The sequence below is a fragment of the Pituophis catenifer genome, unplaced genomic scaffold (genome assembly GCF_029215685.1).
Source record: "Pituophis catenifer annectens isolate HBS135680 unplaced genomic scaffold, rPitCat1.0.hap2 SCAF_3, whole genome shotgun sequence".
Taxonomy (NCBI): Eukaryota; Metazoa; Chordata; class Lepidosauria; order Squamata; family Colubridae; genus Pituophis; species Pituophis catenifer.
The window spans coordinates 179,914,550-179,938,020 of NW_027256883.1; the positions used below are offsets into that span (position 1 = coordinate 179,914,550).

General features: G+C 39.3%; 1 protein-coding gene across 1 annotated transcript; it reads left to right on the forward strand.

Moving 5' to 3' along the window:
• The first annotated feature begins 5,845 nt into the window (after positions 1-5,845).
• GPR37L1 (G protein-coupled receptor 37 like 1) lies at positions 5,846-16,825 on the forward strand. The gene is made up of 2 exons (XM_070941602.1): positions 5,846-6,625; positions 15,981-16,825. Exons 1-2 carry the CDS (start codon positions 5,846-5,848, stop codon positions 16,788-16,790), a joined length of 1,590 nt encoding a protein of 529 aa, XP_070797703.1. The 3' UTR covers positions 16,791-16,825.
• Positions 16,826-23,471: the final 6,646 nt, after the last annotated feature.

A 23,471-nucleotide genomic window follows, 5' to 3' on the forward strand; every position in this document is an offset into this window, starting at 1 on the left:
AATCAGCTGATTGTGCTAAATCAGGCTGTGCCCATGCTGTTTGCTGTTTGCTGCAAGGAGGTAAATTGTTGGGAGGCAGAGGCCGAAGTGTGGGGGGGCAGCGGGTGGGGGTGGGGCTTCAGCAACATTTGCTGTATAAGATATTTATATCTGCTGCACAGATATTTCCACCCACTTTTTTTGGGGAGTGTGTCTTATACTCCGAAAAGTACGGTAATAGCTTTTGAATCTGTTTGAAAACCCCTGAATTACTGTGTCATTTGCAGGGAAGGTATTTAGGGAGTGTTCCCAGTCCAGCTATACTAGCTCTGCCCTCGGGCTTTCTTTCTTATTATTTCCAAGTCTTGCTGGTCTGTAGACAAACCTGGAATATTCAAAGCAGAAGTGAAAAGATACAAACTCAAGGCAACTGGTGTAGCCAAACGGTCTTATTGCAGGTGTTTAACAGAGGCTTGTCCACTGATTCTGTTCAAGTAGTTCTTCCTGAAAGATAGATATATAAAGTAAATATGAGGCAGAGCTGTACAGTGCACAGCCCCAAACCTTTCTCCTACAAACCTGACTGCAAGTAATCATTTATCTGATGGAAAACTCCTCCAAAACTTCAGTATAAAATAATGTAAAATAAATCTCCCTCCCCCCTTAATCTAAGGGGAAAACTTATCTTCTCTGGGTGACAAACAGAAGATAAAAATAGACAATTAGAATCAATTATATGAGCTACTGTAAGTTAAAGCCCCTGTAAAAAAAATCTCTGTACTCAGACACACATACTGGGCTTCCACTAATATCCTGCTCCTGGTGCCTGTGGAGGGCAGGAGCAGAAGGGAGCCGGGGTGGGACCTCCTGAATTTCCAGGGAGGATTTTTCCATGAGGCAATGCCATGACAGAGAAGGTATGCTTCCTAAATCCTAGCATCTGATCCTGCTTCTCCAAGGGGACCCAGAACATGTCTACTGTTCCAGATCTGGTGGGACAAACAAAGATCACTAAAGATAGGCAGTCCTGCAAGTAATCTGGCTCCATACCACATATAACTTATAAAAATGCTGCCTCATTCAGATGGCAAAGTAAAAGTCCATGTCAGTGCCATTTTAAAAGCTTCGGTTAATCTTCATGATACAACCGTTTTGTAATTCATATGTATTTAAGGTTTGATTTCCATCTCTGATTCTTGCTAGGACAGGGAGTGCCTGAGGCTTTAGCTGAGATAATACCAAGGCTTTAATTATCTGAATGTTGAGCAACTGCAAAAGTCACTGTACATCTGTCATAATGCAACCATTATGCCAGGGCTCTTCCATGCGGGAAGGTATATTATTTGGAGAATAAAACTGCCCTTCTCACTTCCATAAATGGCCTGATTGGATCATATGATCAACTCTTGTCATTTACAAGGACTGATATCTCCTAAGGCTTTTGTTAATGGTTAAATAACATGTAGAATTGTATTGCTTAGGGAATGATTGCTTCATAGTCAGTCCAAAATGCCATCTTGATATGTTTATTATGATGCCTTCAAGAGTTTCAATCAATAAATAAGAGGAAAACAGTGGGATTGCATGAGTATGTTGGTGATGTGAACATAAGGAAGGTGAAGGTAATCTGGGCTATGCATACAGTTGAAAACAGGACTTCAAAGTAATCAGGACAGCATATCTTATTACTGTTGACTTGAGCCTTAGATTTGGTACAAAAGATTTTGATATGTATCTCAAATACAATCTTCTTAACAGGTAGTTTTAAGGTTTCTCCCCTTTGTAGGATGTTAAATGTTTGTTGTGTCTCAACAGTCTCTTTGGGGATGAAAGGAATAAATGAGGTTGCCAGAGCCTCACAGGAGAGGAGCTCTATTCTTCATGTTTTCTGTTGTTTAGAGATAGTATCTTTTTGCCCTTTAGTTCTATTAGGATATCAACTAAAACCTCTTCTAAAAATGTCCACCCTTGATTTGTACTTGTACTTGATTTGTTCCAGTAAAAGCAGAGTTTAGTGTCTCTTAGTGGGCATGTTGGCTATTATAACTCTGGATGAAAATGGAGCATTATCTAGGCTAGTTTACTCATGTCATAGGTGAATTCACTGCTGAGGAAGAATGAGTTTAGCTAGTTGAGCCATAGAACGGAAGTGTGGATGAAGACACATATAACAAGAAAAACTCTTATGGCTACAGCTGTGTTCTTGTGAACTGAACTCTGTGTTACTGTAACATTCTGGGTGTTTGAGATGATTCTCCTTAATTTTGTTCCCTTTGACTTCCAGAAGCAGAGTTGCCAAAGGGGTGTCTGCTAAGAGTATTGTGGATGGAATAGGGCAGTGGGGGAGAGAGTACTTGGAAGAGCCCAAAGGTGCTTTTTTCAGGAGGCAACTGGACTTTCTGGTTTTTCTTTGAAGACATTTCGACAAGAAGCTTCTCCAGCTCTGAGCTTCTTGGGTGAAAAGCGAAACGTCTTCAAGGAAAAACCAGAAAGTCCAGTTGCCTCTTGAAAAAAACACCTTTGGGACAACTATGACTTGGATGACTGAGAATCTCCATAGACACATACTTGGAAGAGCCATTGAATCAGATCCACCATAATGATGTTCCAATAAAAAATAATGAGGAAGCGGGATTGGGCATCCATGCTGCTGGATTACATCCTGTTCAATGCCTGGGGGATCTCCGTGGTGAAGCGACTGTGGGATTTCTGAAGGCTATCAGCAGCATGTGACTTGTGGCTAGATGGCTGGTAACCATGATCATGTATCCCTGAGGAAAACATGGTAATGAATATTTTTTTGCCAAATCAGAGAGATGCAATCATCTTCTTTAAGCCCTGCCACCAGAGAAACTCTTTGATATGATCATGGACAGTGAGTTGTTATCTGGAGTATACTGGTCAGAGTGTCTGCTAAAGTCTAAGGAAAAGGGGGGAAAGTTCAATCATACATGATCCCTGGACTAAAAGAGGGGCTGAATTACAGTTGGATTCAATAAAATGAAAACGTTGATGGGTAAAACTATTAAATGCCTTACCTTTATTGTAGGAAAATGAGAAAAGGCAACAATTGCACACACATAGCATTCCAAATAAAATCAAATCAGTCATTCTAGGTAATTATTAGCACTGTAAATAAGGTTTTGTGTTTCAGGTGTGTACATTGCAAGAAGAGATTGACACGACGTTATGTCTTGTGCTTGAATGTCTATAAGCAGACCCTTCTTAATCCTTATTCTTCTTGCCTTGTTGCTTTCTGTTGCTTATCTCCAATTTTATAGAATGTAGATTGGACTACATTTTACTGGTTTTGTCCAATCGAGGATAATACAGCATCTATGATGTCCTGGGTCCAGCCAGCAAATTGGATATTATCTAGAGACTAAGTCTATTTTCCAAAAAATGATGATATAATTAAATGATCACATGGAATGATCTCTCTCTCTCTTTCTCCCTCCCCCCCCCGTCTGTGTGTGTGTGTTTATTATGTCATTTCCAGTTCTGTACTGTGGGAATCAAAGAGCTTTGAGACCAGTGCAATCTTTTGCCTCCTGAAAGAAATCATGCAAGTGACACACACACAAAAAATTCCATTGATTGCTCTATACGCTACGCAGCAAGAAGGAACAGAATTTGAAAAATCCATGTCTGTCTATTTTATTCACAGCACTTTTGTCCAGCCTGTTGCATTTCAGATGTGTCACATAAAAATTCAGATCAGACAATAGCAACATTAGTTGGAATGACAAGAACTATAATTTAATGCAGAAAATTGATTCATCCGCAAGCTGTGAGAAGTTCCAGTGATTCAACTGGAAAACCACACTTACATTATTTCTGGTTGCACAACAGCTGGGCTGAAAACACACTGGTTCAGCTGCCAGATACAACAATATTAGGGGTTACAATACAAAACTAGAATTTTTCTTGGTGTGGTTCTTTAAGAAGCAAGCAATTTAAACAGAAGAGGAAAATATTTAGCATACAATTCAGTTTTAAAACATAGAGCATATTGACTGGATACAGAACACAGATGACATTTCTTGAAGCAAAATGACAAAAGGAGAGATGAAAATGCCATATAGATGTAAATAGTTTCTTAAGACATCTAGGAAGTTAAAGTAAGCCTTATTGCAACAGAGTGAGAGCTCACTGTCTCTACCACATCTCGATCTTTCCTCAGCCCAATTAGATTAGGCATCTCAATTGCGTTTCAATAGTTTAGCTATGCTACCATATGTAAAGCTGAGAGAGAGAAACCCATAACACCAAGCAACGGAAGCTGATATTTTTTATGTGTGGATTTATATCTCACCTTTCTACCATCAGTTCCATATTTCCTTCTCTAATCTTATCCACATAGTAATTCTCTGGGTTGTGTTAAACTGGTGGCCCATGGGCTGGATACGTCACGCGCAGGCCACGCCCACCCCAGCTCCGCAAATGGGAAAAACATCACAAAACATCATGTGACAGCAACGTGACACCCCGAGTTTGATACCCGTGGCTTAGGCTGTCAGATAGTGATTGAACCTATCCAGTGACAGAATTCAGTTCTCATGGCAGCATCAGGAACAGGATATAAACCAGAGTCATTCTCAATCTTAATCCAATTGTAATTGTTACATTACTTTGAAAGCAAAGTAATGTAAGAAAAACTGAAGGTCCAACATTGTGAAAAAGTGATAGGGTAGAATGCTGTAATATGTACACAAAGTAAATATTCTTGGAACATGTGGCTTAAAGACAAGTTTTCTAAAGGTTCTTTGGTTCACTCAGCCAACAGTCCCGACATGTTTGCCTGATTTTCTGAACTGTTTCCTCACAGACAGCTGTGAAACAGTTGTGGGTTTCAAATTTTTTACTACCAGTTCTGTGGGCGTGGCTTGGTAGGTGTGGCTTGGTGGGTGTGGCAGGGGAAGGATACTGTAAAATATCTATCCCCACCCCACTCCAGGGGAAGGATACTGTAAAATCTCCATTCCCTCCCCACTCCTGGGGAAAGGTTACTGCAAAATCCCCATTTCCTCCCAATCAGCTGGGACTTGGGAGGCAGAGAATAGATGGAGGCGGGGCCAGTCAGAATTTTTACTACCGGTTCTCCAAACTACTCAAAATTTCCACTACCGGTTCTCCAGAACTGGTCAGAAACTGCTGAAACCCACCTCTGGTTCCCTCACAGACAGCTGTGAAACCTATTGCACTGTCACATGAGTGTCTCTTTTATTTTGTCCTTGTTCAAAGCATCTTTCTAGGATCTCCATAAAAACCCATAAATTGACTTTAGAGGTTACCATGTGGATTTCCCTAGAGTTTGGCCAAAGGGAAATATTTCAGTGAGAGGCTGCTGATTCTTTCTGAAATACACCCTCTTTACCACAAAAGGAAATATACAAAACAAAAAAACAAATAGAATTGTCTGCACAAAGGTCTATGGCTAAAGCAGGTGGGTTTTTTTCACAGTTCTTTCCCTGGCTCAAGGCCTGTGAGGCTTTTTATCCTTTCACAGGACCTGGTAGGCATTGTAGCTCGGCCACCAGGGGGCCTGTGGTCCAACAAAAGGGGATTGAAATGAATTACTGATTTTTTTTTCCTTTTTTAATTCTGCCCAGAGATCTGAGGGAATAAAGAGCAGCAGTGAGCTGGCAAAGCAGACCAAAGTGTCTCTCTGTCGTCGCTCAAGCTGGACTAAAACTCCAATCTCCTCGTTTACTCTCTTCCATGCCCCCGGCCCTCTTTTAAGACCACAAGTCAAAGTGAAGAAACTTTTTCCTTTTTTTCACTGAGGGCAGTGACATCTCTGTTCATTCGGTGAATTGCTTTCTCTGCGTCTCTTCTCTTTACCTCTTGTTGTGCAGAAAGAAGGATGTCTTTCCCTTGGACAGGTATGCTTTTGCTTAGTTTTCTGCAGCCACTGGAAACCCTGATGAAAGAAGGAGCTGTCCCGTATATTGAAGAAAACTATGCACTCTCCAGAATGAAGGCAAAGGCTGGAGAAGATCACTTAAAAAGACACATCAACTCCCAAGGCGTCCTGATGGAGTTACTTGGAGGTCTGGACAGGATGAGAGACTCAGGACCAACTGGCAAGCATGAAGAGCAACAGTTCTCAGAAGAACAGCTGAGGTGGAGAAGAACACGTAGAGGAACGAAAGATGATGATGCCAAGTCAGTTCAGCAATATATTCCAGGAGTCAAAGTAGAATTTCCTCGACCTGCGAAACCAGCCACTTTACAGCCAACAAAGCCTCCAGCACCATCCAGCACAGATCCTTTTGAACCCCACCAACAGAGCCCAGCTGTCTACGGTGATAGAGAGGCCCAGGTTAATAGAACTGCGGCATTAGGAAAGCGTCTTCAGATACAGAACCCTCTCTATCCAGTGACAGAAAGCTCTTATAGCGCTTATGCTGTCATGTTCCTGTCCCTCATTGTCTTTGCTGTGGGCATCGTTGGGAACCTCTCAGTCATGTGCATTGTCTGGCATAACTACTATATGAAAAGTGCCTGGAATTCCATTTTGGCCAGTCTTGCTTTCTGGGATTTCCTCATCCTCTTCTTCTGCCTTCCTGTGGTCATCTTCAATGAAATTACCAAGAAGAGACTGCTGGGAAACTTCTCCTGTCGCCTTGTGCCCTTCATGGAGGTAAGAGTTTCCTCTGCTAACCTCTAGTATGTGTCATCAACAACTTTGTGTCTTTAGTTGGGGAAGAGAGGGATAATGTTATTTGTCCTTGGCCAGCTTTATGTTTTGAATTTGACTTAATCTCATGTTATTTGGCCTTACTAATAAACAATAAGATGATCTTTCCTAACATCAAGTTTAAGGATTGATTGATTGATTGATTGATTGATTGATTGATTGATTGATTGAAGAGCTATAGAAAACACCATCTCTGTTTCAAAGAGGATGACAAAAATGCCTTTGGGAAAAATGGAAGCAAGCAGAGTTATGCTTATTTCAATGCCAATTATTTGATGAGAAGAATGTTTCTGTGTTGACCCCAGACATACAAAGTGGAAGCTGTGCCTTATATTTCCAGGAGATAATCATGTGCAATTTTTTATGCAATCATCAATAATTAATATTAATGATTCAACCATTAATATTAATGTTCTATCTATTAATAGACTGTCCAGCAGCTTGATATCTTCCATGTAGATAGGACTAACGTATAGAGAACAACAGGTTAGGGGATACTGCATTAATAAATGAAAACTAGGTACTTCTCACATCAAGATTATAAAAGTGGGGCTTTAAAATTACCTCAAGAAAGAAAATCTTAATTAAAAAGAGCAAGTGCATCTAATCTATAATTAGCAGATATAGGCCTCCTGTAGCCTGACATTTCAAGACCTAGACTCAAGTCATCAGTCTTTGGAGATCATGCACATTTAATTACACCGAGTAAAAATTATTCTCTAATTCAAGCCTGAGAATTCTGAAAGGAAACCAGACTAAGAGAAATTCTTGCCCAATGGATACAATGCATTTCAGATTATACCTGCTCACCACAGGCACAGGCAGGAGGTGGAGAGGAACCGAGGATGAAGAAGGAAACAAGTCAAGCTTTTTTTCTAGAAGTAAAAGATTATCACTTGTAATTGGTTGTAATTTAACTGTGAAAGGATGGTCTTCCTTAAATTATTCTCCCTGAACCAGAGAATTTTACTTTTATTAGGACAAAATGATAGCAAGTAAAGGCTTTGCTATCATTGAATCATTGCCTGAAAATGCTGGATTTCTTCTGAGGGGATAACAATAGTTATTATTCTAATATTTTTTTAAATCCCAGAGGCTGTTTAAATTAATAATGCGTTAATAACTACCTTAATCAAGGTAAATGACAAATATTTGGAAGACATATAACCAGGGTGAAGAATTTATGGGTCTCTGAATATTGCTGAACTACAGCTATAATCCCTGATTATATCCAGCAAAACCCATTGAGAGTTTGGGGTATATATCATATTCTTGAACTTAGTCTCATAAAGATAGGCTGAGAGAAGGAGATGTTGAACAAAGTGACCTTTACTACTGATCATAAATCTGTACAAAACCTGCTGTAGTGCAAAACTTCAGCTCTGCGACTCGTGAAGGTTACATGTCTTCCCTCATGAATTCCCTAGGAGTTGGGTTTCTCCTAAGATGAAAAGGAGATGAAAAGAGGAGTTGTGTTTTGAATGATGTGAAGTTTCCATGGAAAATCTATTTGGCTGAAATGTATTACCATGGAGTCTTCGTTAATAAGGGCAGGATAAAGGCCATTTTAATTTTCTTTCAACGGTGCCATAGGATTGTTGGATAATATTCTCCGAAATACTCTCAGAACAACTTCAGCGTTCTTAAACAAAGGAGCATCTTATGGCAAGGTTAAATTATTCTGCAACCAAGATGCATACTTTAAAATCAGTGTATTTTATTTTACTTAAAAGGTATCAGGCACACTGTTTCTTCTCTTGGTTCTTCCTCACTTCTCTGAACTAGGGATTTACAAAAACACAATTAACTAGATATGATTGCAACAGTCTTACTTCCATAAATCCAAATCTCAGCATATCATTTAGGATTGCAAGGATGGAGACATTGAATTCAGCCTTCCATAATCTTGTCATTAGATGCTATTTTTTTATTGTTTGTTTGTTTGTTTAAATTTATTAGCCATTCTTCCAATAGACTTACATTTCTACGGTTATCACCAAAAGTGAGCATCACTGGAGTAAAACCTAGGCAGAGATCAGCAACAATAAAAACTTGCTGAAGTGGTTGGGCCTACAACTAATTTACAGGCTCTGTGCTACCATCACAATTATTCTCAAGCCTTTGATCAGGTTGTGACCTTTACTTGGAAATATCTATTTAGTTTAGGCTATATGGAATAATGTCTTGGGCCTGATATACACAATTACAAAATTGGAAGGGATCTCAGAAATCATCTAGCTCAGTATCATAGATCCAGGAGACTAGAGCAGGGGTCTCCAACCTTGGCAACTTTAAGACTTGTGGACTTCAACTCCCAGAATTCCTCAGCCAGCTTTGCTTTGCTGAGGAATTCTGGGAATTGAAGTCTACAAGTCTTAAAGTTGCCAAGGTTGGAGACCCCTGGATTAGAGCATCACTGAGAGATCACCACTATCCATACTCTGTCTGGACATCAAACAAAGGAGAATACACCAGTGACAGTCTTCTATTCCACTGGTTTACTGCATAGTGTACAGAGTCAGAAAATTCCTCCTGATACCTGGCCTAAATCTACATCCTTACAGCTTTAACTAATTGATTACGGTCCTGTCCTCTAGGGAAATAGAGAATAGGTTCAATATCTTATACTCTATTAGACAGGAAAGAAAATATTGTGTAATGGATGTGGGACAACAGAAGATAGAAGTGGGCTGCTTATTTAGTAGTATTTAACCATTCCATCTAACAGATTGTCATGTAGAAAAATCTATCCATCATGGTTTACTCAATAAAGTTAACCGTGGGTTGGCATTTTCTGTGAACACAGCAACACTAGGTCCTATACCATACTGTAATTAGAGTACAATTGTGTTCAAGGACATGCATTGGATTCACACGTTGCTTTTAACCTGATTATTGATTTAATATATTTTCTGACTTATACATTGAATTATCAGCTAGCCAATAATTTAAAAACCCCAAACCAAAATTAACTAACCGAAACCAAGTTTAGAATGCTGTATGGTACGCTTTAACTAAACTGGCTATCTGTGCTATATGAAAATAGATATTGTTAATTTTTAATGACTATTTTAAAAGTTTTTTTAAATATTTAATATTATGTAAGCCATCCTGGGAGAATGAAAAAGCAGCATACACATTTAATAAAATAAAATAATTGAAACAATGATCTACTCCTTTCATTATTATTTATATCTTTGATTCATTCCACTCATTTTCTGTTGAATCTTCTTAATGAATTTTGGACTGTGAGTTCTTTAAAAGATACTATAAGATAGTGCCATCCTATTAATGTGCAAAACTGGAACATTTACAAAGCAAGAAACAATGGGGTGTGCATTTGTATTTCTATAATACCTAAGTTATAATTTCAAAAGACCAGGTTCCTTTTGTCTTCAAGAAAGCAGTTGGAAGAAAGAAGCTGGAATGAGGTAGGATTAGACCAGTGGTTCCCAACCTTTTTTTGGCCCCACCTAAGCATCTCTAAAACCCTGATCCCCCCCTCCCCCGTGACATATAATTCTTATTATTCAAAAAGTAAACTCCTACACACATGGAGGAACCTAAAAGGCCATTAAATTGGTTTAAACAAGGTTCCAAATTGCCCCCATTAAAAATCAAATTGCCCCCCTGTGGGGCATGGGCCCCACATTGGGAACCACTGGATTAGACATACTGAAAATAAAGTTTGTTTAGACTGAAAATGGACTGTAATGGTATATATCTGATGTGAACATACAGATGTGATCCTTTGCACACAAGTTATTTTCTATCAAACATAATGAATAGATTGTCTGTCCTTAGAAACTGCAATATTTCAACGTAATTTCTATAGCTTCCCTGCTCAGTGCAGGAGGATATGAGAGCAAAGCAGGTGATGGACATCTGTGAATGATTCAGAGCTTGACTAAGGGGACAGCAGAGTACATGAAGGAGGCAGGGAAGACAATGAGTCTTTGATGTAATATGACAAGGGCACTAACAGTTGGACACATCAAAAGCCCATTGCAAAATAAGAACACACAATCATAGGTCAAGTACTTATTCTTGCAATCAACACATCCTATCACTGCCAGAAACCATGCTAAATGTGAAAAATCTAGGCAGATTTAGGTTTTCTATGCAGTTTTCTGTCATTCTATCAGGTTGAAAGTTAAATTGGAGTTACAAGATCTAGGCTACAAAAAAGTAGACAGTAGATGGTGGCAAAGAGAAGTGAATAATCTAATGCTTTGCTGCCATCTAGTGAATTTAAGGGGTTTTGCAGTCCAGACCTGCTAACATTAAGCACTGGCCATCTTCATATTTATTCATTCAGATGGTTTTCCTGTTAGGTAGGGCATTAGGATATTTGATCTTGTTTCTACGAAAGGTTGAAGAGCATTCTTTTATTTAAACTACCATATTCTGATATTCTCTGATGTATTGGTTATTTGTTTATTTTGGCAAGTTTTTATCTTCTAGGGAAAAAGGACATCTGTAATTCTGCATGGAATTCTACATATGAACCAATAGCTTCTCTTTTGCAAAAACTGTTCTGTATCATTGTGTTTGGTTTTGCATTTAAGAGACATGCAGCTGTCCATATTTGTAAAATAGCAAAGGTGTCTTGAAAGGGATAATTTGCAGTGGAAAAATGGCAAAATCAGATATGTCTTTTGCCATACTATACTCCCTTCAAACTATGAGCTGCCTTAGGATTCATAGTTTCATAGAATTCACAGAAAATTGCCTTAGCAATATCAATAGCACTTATATACCGCTTCATAGTGCTTTACAGCCCTCTCTAAGCAGTTTATAGAATCAGCATATTGCCCCCAACAATCTGGGTCCTCATTTTACCGACCTTAGAAGGATAGAAGGCTGAGTCAACCTTGAGTCAGTGAGAATCGAACTCTTGACAATGGAGTGCAGAGTTAACTTGCAATCCTGCATTCTAATCACTGCGCCACCACGGTTCTTAAGTAAACACTATTGACTTCCAGTCATCTCATTGAATATTTGTCTTTATTTTTGCACCTGTTTTATTTATCTCAGAATAACTCATAAATTATATCCTCATAGCTTCATAACTAAATATTGTCTAAAATTAACACTAGATAGTTCTATCCAAATCAGTGGAGTCACAGTAAACATTTAGGTCATATAGGAACAACTGTTCACTGACTTTTGTCTTTGGTTAATTAAATGTACAAATTTGCAGACCTACATAGAAATATCACCCAAATTCTCCTGATGACATCAACCCAGATGACTATATTTGCACTGCTGCTCCTATAATATTGATAGTTGAATTGTTAATTCAAGAACTGCCATAAAGACTCTAATATTTTCCTGTTATGCCAATAACTTTATGGCTGTGATTCTAAGCACAGTTATATAAAAAGCTTCCTACCAAAGCAGAAATTACCACATGCTGCATTTCCTTTTTCCTCAGGGACTTGTTCAGGTTGTAGACGAAAGATTGTAGGTTTGGATTATTCTTCATAAAAGAAACCCCATAGGAATATTCTGTAAAATGTGATAAAATGTAGAGATCTACTTTAAGAGATCTGGATAGCATCTATTTAAGGACAGTTATTTTAAATGGGACTAGATTTTGTTGCAGCTGCTTTGCTAATGCCAGCCCTCTCTGCTGTCTGCCACATCAGGAACCCTGCTACAAATTTGCAATTCCATTATAGACCGATTCTCTGAATCTTACACAGCTTTGTATTTTCTCCACAAAGGTTTTCATACCCAAATTTTACTCCAGATGCCTCTTAATTTCAACCAAACATGAACTTGTCCTGCTTTTTCTTTTTCTTTAGTGTGCCTAAGCAGGCAATGGCAAACCACTTCTGGAAAACCTTGTCAAGAAAACTGTAGGGACTAGTCCAGGTATTTGCCAGAAGTCAACTCTTCCTCAAAGGCAGCTACACACACACACACACACACACACACACACACACACACACACACACACAGTGTTATAGTAGATCATAGTATTATAGTAAAACAGCAGAACTCAAGTTTCAAATAACAATTTACAGCTTAATAAATGTATTCATTTTGAAGACATCCTTCTGTTTTGGCTGCATTACGCTAACATGGGTACCCATCTTGAAATCTTTCCCAAAGGAGCTTTTTCAAGAGGCAACTGGACTTTCTGGTTTTTCTTTGAAGCCGTTTCGCTTCTCATCCAAGAAGCTTCTTTGGCTCTGACTGGATGGTGGGGAATCTTGAAAAAGCACCTTTGGGACAACCATGACCTGGATGACAGAGAATCTCCATAGACATCTTGAAATCTCTTAACTTATATTTTAGAAAGTTGATGGTACAACCTAACTGGATATTCATTCAGACATCGTTGTACTATCCAGCAGAAGCAGCCAAGCAACCTCTGCAGTAATCCTCAAAGTCCATCAAAGTCCATATAAGTGTAACTGCTTGGAACATCAAATTCTTTATTTGGGTTGGTTTTTCAAACACGTTCTCCATAAACCCCATCTTTCTTTAGCGTTCATCAGTATGATGATGGCCACAAATATGAACATGGCCTTGCCTCAATTCTTTTAAGCATCCATTGAAAGCTCATAGTTTAATAAACACCATGAGAGATTGTACCCTGGATTTGCTCTGTTTTTGTGCTGGTTTGGCTGCAGTTCAAAGGACATGGGACAGGGAAAGAGGGCAGGGGGAGGAAGAATAAAGAAAGTAAGCCTCTTTGCTTAATTTCCAAAGCTTCCGGTGTTAAATGAATGTCTCTTTTTCCTCTGAGAAGTGAGCGGGTGCCTGCAATTAGGGCCCAGAGCTCTTCAGCAGTCTATGAACAACTGTCCAAATGAGGCGTAGTATTTCCTGAACCGAAGGAAAGCACAGCATTTGTAATGGAGAGTGTTGTGCAAGGAGGCGAGCCCTTCCTCCACCCCCCAGCTGATATTTATTCATGTTCTACATTGTCTGTCCAACCCACCCAGTGTTTGGCATTTTCTCCTCCACGCTTTGCCATCTTCCCTTTTGGCAGACAAGGATGTTTTCCTGGGATTCTGAATGCAGCGGAAATTAACAAAAGCTACTTTGGGACATCAACAAACTTACTTAACTCATTTGATGCTCAGAAAGTAGATGGATTGACACAGTGATTTTTTTGGAAAGGACCAAAGGTTGCTTAAGGAGCACAAAGTAATGACCTAAGAATCTCTCCTGATCTTCTAAGCTGTTTCTCCCATTGGTTTTACCTTATTAATTGCCCCCTGTAAAAAGAAGCTTGTAGATCAGGGAAGCATGATATACAAGGAACAGAATAAAGAGATGGGAGATAAAAAGCTTTTAGAAAACACATCCATTTTGGTAGAATTATTATATTTTTTTAGAAGTAGAGAATAACATAAAAACTATAAGGAAAAAATTCTAATCTATTCTTTCACTTCCATATACATTTTCTACAATATTTACACAGATGGCCAAAAGTTTTTAAAGCAAGGGTGCATTTTCAATTTGACTTTGTCCTTCTACAATGTATTCAACTATATAATTCTTGGGAAGAGAGGGAGGGAGAATATTACTCCTTTTTAATGATATTTGTCAGTAAAGATGTTCCAATTCTCTTTATTTTTGTGTCACTGTACAGTAACATAGTATTTATCCTGTAATTATTTAGGGACTGTCTTTGAGTCAGTTCAACTCCTAACAACCACATGGATATATCTATGAAGTTTTCTTGACAGTAATATGGAACTGTTTGCCATTGCTTTCTCCTGAGATTTTTAAAAACTTTCTATTGACAAGTGGATTCCCATCCAAGAACGAACCAGGCTTGAAACTGCTTAGCTTCTGAGCCATGTGCTGGCACCTGCTGAGACAGGGATACTGAAGAAAGACAAAGAGTGATGTCACAGTCAGCAGAAATTAGTACCATGTTCACATTATAGTTTTTAAAATTGAATGTTTGTAAAGAATAAGACGTGCATCCCTTCTGCATTTGTTGATTAAAATTAAAATAGAAGTGCAAATAGTGCTGACAGTGCCAAAATTGTTTTTAAGTCTGCAAGATCTATTTTCATGTGAATCAAATGAAGGCAGCTGCAAACAGGAGTTATGGGATGTAGAAACTGAAATGAGTATAAAGCAATCTGAAAACGTACCAGCTCCCAAAATGGTTCCTATTTTCACAGTGAAATTCTCACATGCTTCTCTTTCTTTACAAGCCCACCCTTGATTTTAGAACTCTAATTGAGGTGGAGAAGGGACTTTCTGCTGTTAGCATTGCTTTATCGTTAGGAGTTAGTAACTTTCATGACCTACTGCCAATTATTCAAAGGTCCACCAAGGATCTAAGTCTCCTTCTGCTCAGTTTGAATATAAGAATAGAAATATAAAAGAGGGGAAACCAATTGGAATAAATGGAGCAGGGAAGCAAGAGTGTTACTTAGATGGATATTTAATAATTTAATATCAAATAAAGAATTAGAAAATCAACCACATATCAATATCCATACATTTGGTTTTGTTAAATAATGTTGGATCCAAAGTATCCTCATACATTGCAAAGAACTGCGAAGTAGCTAAGGAAAGATAGTAAACAGAAAGTTAGAAACTTTTTTTTTCATATCCTCATGGTTAAGGAAAGTCAATATACTTGTTTTAAAATTGTACAAAACAATCTTTACTAAGTTGCAGCTCCCATACTGATGTTTGTAGTTACAAACATCAGTATGGGATGATGATGTTTGTAGAGAAACATTTTGGGAAACATGGCGTATGATACAACTTCAGCAACAACTCCACATGGAAATGCTGAAGTATAAAAGCTGATATATCAGAAAGTCACACACATTCCTTAGTAGAGCTGATCCCCCAAATGTGACTTATTCTGTTCAGGTTACAGAATTAAATAGGATCATTATTCTCATAACAATTCTCATAATTCTCATAACAAATATTCTAATATTTAAATATGCATCTTTTCATTTGGGGGTATTTGCCATCTCCATGCTGCTATCTCTATTCTGGAGAATTATTGCACAAACGTGTATAGTTGCTCTTGAAGCATTTAAAAAGTGCTGGGGACTGGAATGACTTTCCCTGTTTTGTACATCCCATTTTATTTTGGCATAATTTGGGATCTGCATTATTCTGGTTGGTAAATGAATTTTCTGTGCTAGAGACAGGGTTTATTTTTCCTTTGAAATCCTTTCGCACAAAATTAAAAAAACGTTTGTATTTCCTCACTAACTTAAAAGTTAAGGAGAGGCGAATGTTTTATTTCTCTCTTTGGCAATCTCAGTTCAACCACTTCTCTTTGTTATGCTCCTAGGTGACTTCTCTGGGAATCACCACCTTCAGCCTCTGTGCCTTGGGTATTGACAGATTCCATGCAGCTACCAGCCCTCAAGCCAAGCTCCGCCCGATTGAACACTGCCATTCCATCATTGCCAAGCTAGCTGTCATTTGGGTGGGTTCCATGACCCTTTCAATCCCAGAACTCCTTCTTTGGCAGCTGGCACAGGATACCTCACTAGTCTCTGGTGTAGTGTCTGACTACTGCACAATGAAACCTTTTCAGGAGCTGCCCGAGTCCATTTATTCTCTGGTTCTCACTTATCAGAATGCTAGAATGTGGTGGTATTTTGGATGCTACTTCTGCCTGCCGATCCTCTTTACCGTCAGCTGCCAGCTGGTCACCAGAAGGATCAGCAGCACAGAGAAGACTGAATGCCGTGGCAATAAGCATGGGCAGTGTGAGAGCCAACTCAACTGCACAGTGATTGGCCTGACAGTAATCTATGGTCTCTGCACCATTCCTGAAAATGTCAGTAATATTGTTGTGGCCTATCTGTCTCCTGACATGACAAAACAGACCCTGGACCTATTAAGCTTGGTCAACCAGTTTTTCCTGTTCTTCAAATGTTCGGTTACTCCCGTGCTTCTACTATGCCTTTGCAAACCCCTGGGGCAGGCATTCATGGACTGCTGCTGCTGCTGCTGTGATGAATGTGGTCAAGAAACTACTTCCAGTGATGGTGGTTCTGAAAGCAAAATCAAAACCGAGATGTCCTCAAATATTTTCTTTGACAAGACCCGAGAGTCACCTCCCCCTGTAGGGGCCATTGGCACTCCATGCTAAGTTCAATCATCCTAGTGGTAGACCAACAGCAGTTCTTCCACTACCTTTTCCCAAGACCAAAAGTTGTGATTTTCTTTTAGTATTAATTGGTGAAATAGCTGAACACTGAAGGTGGGAGCTGGTGTCTATCATCTGCTTGCTCCAGCGCTGTCTTGTAAGAACTTATGAACAAGGCATCACCAATAGCTATCTCTTCTCTGCTGAACAGTTATCAAGAATGCCATTGACTCCCCTGATCTACCACAACTAGAAAGGCTGCTGTTCTGAATGCGAAAGATGCTGTAGAAAGGCCCACTTGCAACCCTTTCAAGAATGGAGAAATCACCTGTTTTAAAAGAGTTCATAGTACACATTAACCTATTCTGCACTGATGCAGGACCTTACTGTCCTCTTCTTCATGTCTGCCCCAGAGACAGCCTTGTATACAAAGTCAGCACTATCCTAGCCTCAATAAACCAGTAGACTAAGTAGAAAAAGGTTCCAGTCACTTTATTCAAAATGTGGTAGGACAATTGATCATTCTGTCAGTATTTCTCAAAAAAGTGAATCTGTCCACACTGTATGAACTAGAATTCTTGTCTAACCAGGGAATTAGGATTTTCCACCAGGTTTCACTGTACCTTGTATTGTGTGTGTGTGTAGGAGAAGGAGTAGAGGGATTTTTAAAAAATTCACACTAAAGGCCCCAGATTGGGGTATTTTGATCTATCCATGCTTTCAGGTGACTACTGTCACATGCTGTACTTTAGTGTAGATCAATTAAGTCATTGTGGCATCAATGGCAGCTTTCTTGGCAATTTTCTCTGTTCTTTCAGGCATCCAGTTCGTTTTCTTCCATTTCTTAACCTTTGACAGTCTCTTTTCACATTCATTTTTACCAACTTCTTTATTTCATTCTACAATTCCTCTGGTTCCTATTAATAAGGCTCAGAATTTCAAAGTGAAGGCTGATGTTTTCCTTCAAAATGATGGGTAAAGATTGTACCGCTAGGAACTGTGTGGCTTTGTTTTTCTGCTTTAGTTCTTTCATTTGGCACATGCACATGATCTGTTCCACAGTTATCTCCTCTTTGCTGTTGTAATTGAGATTTTCTACCTCCTTGTGACAATAGTATAAAGGTAGTCCTGACTTATAACCAAAATTGGGACTGGAACGTCTGTCACTAAGCAATGTGATTTTGTTAAGTAAGTTACGCCCAATTTTGTGACATTTTTCTGCCATATTAGTTAAGAAAATCAACACAACTGTTAAGTAAATCCAGTTTCCCTCACTGACTTTGCTTTTTGGACACCCCCCCCCCCCGAGAAGGTTGTAAATGGTGATCATGTGACTTTGGGGTGCTACAACTGTCATAAATATATGTTGGTTGCCATTTAATCATGTGACCATGGAGATGGTGCAACGGTCATAAGTGCAATAAGTGTTAGTCGATTTTCTCAGTGCTATCATAACTTCAAATGGTTGTAAGTCAAGACTACCTGTAGTCAATTTGATTTCTGTAACTCTATCTGGTGATGTCTACATAGATGCATGTTGTTTTGGTTGCTGCAAAACTATTAGCGGTGAAGAAACAGCAATGAAGAAAACATTAGATTGGCAGAAACAGGTATAGGCAGTCCTAATTTTACTACAGTAATTGGGATTGGAAACTCTGTTAAGCAATGCAATTGTAAGTTGAAAAACCATATGATTGTGCCATTCATTAATCAATGACCTGACATCACCATGACTTCCTACTTCCTGTCAGCTTTTCCACTGACTGTTGTGGGAATCTGACAGATAGGTCATGTGACTCCAGGATGCAGGGATGGTCAAAAGTATGAGATCCAGTCATACAGTAACTACCGCTTGTTCAGCATCATTGCAAGTTCAAACGGTTGCTGAAGGAATGATCACTAAAAGAGGACTACCTGAAAGTCATTCTGCTTCATTTCTGTTTCCTAGGCTATGTAGCCCAATTATGTCTCTCCACCTTCATTCCAACTATTACAAGTGACCTGTCAATACTGTGCCAATTTCAACAGCACTGCAAAGATCTTCCAGTTTAAAGTTTCACTTTTAATTAGTAGTAGGTCAAGAGGTCCTTAAGAGGCCCAAGATACTTATTCAAAATTATGATATTTGGGGTATTTTGTATCTAAAGAGCTTTTACACTCCCTGCCGCCAATCTCTGTATGTAGTTCTCAGGGATTTACTTTTATTTTTTTCTCAGATTTTAATTATCTTCTTTTAGAGCATTAAGTAACTTTAGGACTAAATCAGACCAACAGCCCTGATATCCAAAGTAGAAGATTGATTAATAGTAGTGAATATATGGTTTCCAGTTCTCATGTACACTGGGATATTCAGGTAGCATTAAAAATGTAGAATTTACCCTATTGGAAAGCCTTGTTGGCATTCAGTTGCATAGTATTTCTTGTAGCATGTGAAATGTTTACCAGAATGATGAATTTTTGTCACTGTGTTTCCCCAAAAATAAGACCCTGTCTTATATTTTTTTGAACCCTGAAATAAGTGCTTGGCCTTATTTCCATGCGCTCAAAAGCCCAATTGGGCTTATTATCAGGGAATGTCTTATTTTGGGGGAAACAGGGTATATGGTACTGCACAGCTTTTTGTGGGTGACTAACAGTCAGTCAGAGATTTTGGACTACAACTACTATAATCCCCTGATATGTTGGCAAAGGATGTTCTAAACCAGCGGTGTAAAACTCGATTTCATTGAGGGCCGCATCACGGTTGTGTTTGACCTTGGGGGCCCGGGGTGGGTGTGGCCAGCTCAATGTCACTCATGTTGGGGGCATCTGTGGTGGCCCAAGTGCTCTGCCAGTGAAAAGGGAGCTTTTGCTGGCAGAGGCACCGCAGGCTAGTCCTTCGCTGTTTCCAAGGCAGCCCCGCAGGCTAGATCTAAGCACCCTGCGGGCCAGATTCGGCCTGTGGGCCTTCAGTTTGACACCCCTGAGTGAAACCCTCATTCCCCTGCATGAATGCAATAAATGCAGCCCCACAAATAAATAAGGAACACCTAATGGAGTAGCATCTGCAGCTGTGCAGCCTTACTATTTTGCCCTTCTCTTGATCAGCCTTCCAGCAGAGTATACAATACTTAACATGTTAAAGGAAAAACCCATTGCTGTGCTTTAAACAACAGGGGCAGTAGACAACATAGAGCCTTCCAGCGTTGAGCTCCTCTTCTTTTCAGACTTGCCAGCACCATTTTGGACTGTGAACACTGGAATTCAACTTTATACAGAGGCCCATGTATTATTCTTTAACTAATAAACAAGTGGGCTGTTTATTACACTTGATTCAAGGGAGGGCAATTTTTTTCTTCCCACTGAGGGCATCAGTTTCAGATCACTTTGTGAACAAGTCTGAAGGAAACAGTGAGATATCAATTCTGGTTTTGTTTTTTTGGATCTGCTCTTTTCCCTCTCCCTAACATTAGGTTATGAAAACAGAACGAATAGCCACTAAACCTTTCTTAATATATATATTTTTTAAATTAGACCAAAGATTGATCATCCCTGTATTAGTGACCCCTCCCACTGGATAGCAGTGCATCGATCTCCTGCTCCTTCTAGGAACACAGATTTCCTGTATCTTAGCTGCTGTTCAAAATTTATTTTATTGATTTCCTGAGATTTAATATCGTTAAGTCAGACTAGTAACACTGGTGTCTAAAAGAAAAGAAGTCTAACTCCAGGTATACAATCAAATAATTATAGAATTGAGCAATTCAATCTAAACTAAATTTTAGCTCTGGACTATCTTGTGACTTTAACATTTAGAGCAATAGTAGGTGAAATTGTTCTTGCCATGGAGATGAAGAGATGGGAAATACTCAACATCCTTGAATGTTATGCAGCTCTTAAAGGTAGAGAACTTTTCAGATAGTACTAAACCACAATACCCAATCAATCTAATCATTATTATGGAATGGCTGATGGAAATTAAGTGTCTAATATTTGAAAAATGAATCTATTTCACCCCGTCTTAAAGGTACAGTCATATGTCCAAGAGGAAAAACAATTAGTTTCTTCCAATACAGTATCTTAAAGCCAAGCTTTCACATCAGAATTCCTGATAGTTGATATAGCTCTTATGCTATAAAGTCCGCATTCTGCACAGAGTATGCACAGAGTATGAATTGGAAGAGCTATGCAGAGATACAATGTAATATTTAATGCTCTGTCGGAAGCAGGAAGTGATTATCCAGACTTTGCTTGTAAATCTATAATGAGGAAGAACTTACCTGCCCGAGGATCCATTTTAGTGATGTTCTTACTATCAGCAGCTCTCTTTGCAAGGCAAGGTTTTCAAGGGTTACTTAACCAGTCAACAACATTGTGACTGTACAATACTGAAGCATAAACTAACCACGTTGCTTGGGTTGCTTTCAACTCACTGAAATAAAGCATGGCTAGTTTGGGTATGCTCCAGTATTACTGGATTTGTAATTATTCCAAAGTTGATTGGAATCACTGTCTACCATCATGTGTATTTGTGTAACATCTAACCCGTAACAATATGATTCTTCCCAAACTGCATTTTCATCCAGGCAAAAACTATACTTGTTGAAACTGATATAGTGGACTGCGTATTGAGGAAACTTGTGTTCAAGGTTCAGTTCAACCGTGTGGCAAATTGGGCTCCATTAGTATATCTCAAAGTAGCCTAGTTCACGGAGTTGTGAGGATAAAAGGGAGGAATAGGCACACCATCATGAGTTTTTAAGAAGAATAAAGGCAGATAAATCTAAGCCATAATATTAATGTGACAGCATTACAACTATAGCTTACGCATGAACGGAATATCTCTCTTAGAAAGATAAATTTTACCTCATTTTTAGACGTAAGTAGTGGGGACAAATAACAGCAATTAGTTACACAGCTAGGATGAGTGAGTTAGTTCAGAATGTTTTGTTATGAGTTTTGTTTGTATATAGTTCTTACTCATAGATGTCAACTACTTAGTGATGGGAAATACCTCTGCCAACAACAGAAGGAATGTGGGAAGGGAAAACAAATCTAATATTCACTGTGCATTTCTGAATTATAAGTATTTAAGCGGTTCCTTCCATAGTGCTAAAGGACTCAGTGGAGAAAGCTGTTCAAGTAGTCATGTTCTTATGGCCTGACTTTTTGACAGGGTACTTACTTTACATTACATCAGAGCTTGCTTAACATAGTTAATAAAACCATTAAGCTTTAAACTAGGGTAAATTTACAAAGCAAAACAGCTGCCAAATATCTAACTACACCACCAGCTGGTATGGTATGTTCTGATGTGTGAATGAGACCAACATTAAAGGGGCCATTATCCAAATTCCATCCCAAGAAAAGGAGCTGCCATCCCTGTGCCGGTTTTTTGCAGAATAGCTAAACTCCTTCAAACAAGCAGGGAGAGGAGAGGCTCAGATTTTCATAAAGCTTCAATACTCCTCCTTGGCCTAGACGTTTCTCTCTGTTCAAGGATTGTTGCAGAAAAAACAAGCATCTTCTCAGGAGTGTTCGCTTGGCCTGCAACTCTTGTTGTGTTCGGGGGTGCTCCTCCCCTAATTTCCCTGTGAAGAGAGACTCCCAGCTCAGTTTGCTGAGGGTTGAAACTCCCTGTATTCTGCTTTCTTTGGATTGCACCCTCAAAAAGGAGGAACGCCCAGAGAGAGGGAGGCAGTTGCTAAGGGATGGGCTGCAACTGCCACAAGGGGATCAGTAAGGGCTTTGTATAGGGAATGACACCCACAGTCCCTTCATGGGCCTGCTGCCATGGAGACAAAGCCTCTGTCTATGTACAAAGAAAGTGATGTTTGGACTGCTGCCCCCATTAACAAACAGGAGAATGCCTGGGGCAGCCATGCTTTCTGTCTTTTGAGGAATCATCTCTTCTCGGCCAACCAGTCTTTTCTCCCTTTCTATCTCCCGATTCTCCCTCTCCTGAGAAACAGGGGAAAACCCCTTTGCTCGTCTAGACCAGGGGTCTCCAACCTGGGCAATTTTAAGCCTGGTGTACTTCAATTGCTAGCTGGGGAATTCTGGGAGTTGAAGTCCGCTAGGCTTAAAGTTGCCCATGTTGGAGACCCCTAGTCTAGACCAGGAATAATTTTTTGGATGAGCCATAGTAAACATCTGTTTCAAGAAAGCCTGGAAGTTTCAAAAATTGTGAGAATACAATGACAAGATGCCACACATGGACAAAAAAAAACCCTGCCCCTTGCATGTCTCTCAACTTGGCTAACTCTACAGTCTCAGCCTGATTTCCCCAATATTCCTCTTGTGAGCCTCCTGCATCCTCAAAAAGCTGCTAGAACCTTGTCCCACATTGTATTAATTTATTACACTATCTTCTTTGGCTTATATTCAAAAGCCAAGGAATGGGAGGGAAGGAAGAAATTGTTCACAGAAATGGGCTGTTTATTTAATTTATTTATGTACATCACTTAGACTCCACCCACTTCAACGAAGTCTATGGGGCTAGAGTTGATGAAGCAGCACCAGCAGCTGTACATATATCACAGAAGACAGTGAAACAGCAATGGTTTGATAATTCTGCACTTCTCCAAATTTTGGCCATAACATCAATACAACCATAGACACATCCTTTCTGATCTCCACGTAGCCTTCACATAAAAGTGTATCAGGAAAAAAAAATGACTCAATCATTTTTATTTGCATCACTTT

Coding starts and splice junctions, on each gene's coding strand:
- GPR37L1 (XM_070941602.1), top strand. CDS start 5,846: ATGTCTTTCCCTTGGACAGGTATGCTTTTGCTTAGTTTTCTGCAGCCA. Junction 6,626..15,980: donor GCCTTGTGCCCTTCATGGAG/GTAAGAGTTTCC, acceptor TTATGCTCCTAG/GTGACTTCTCTGGGAATCAC.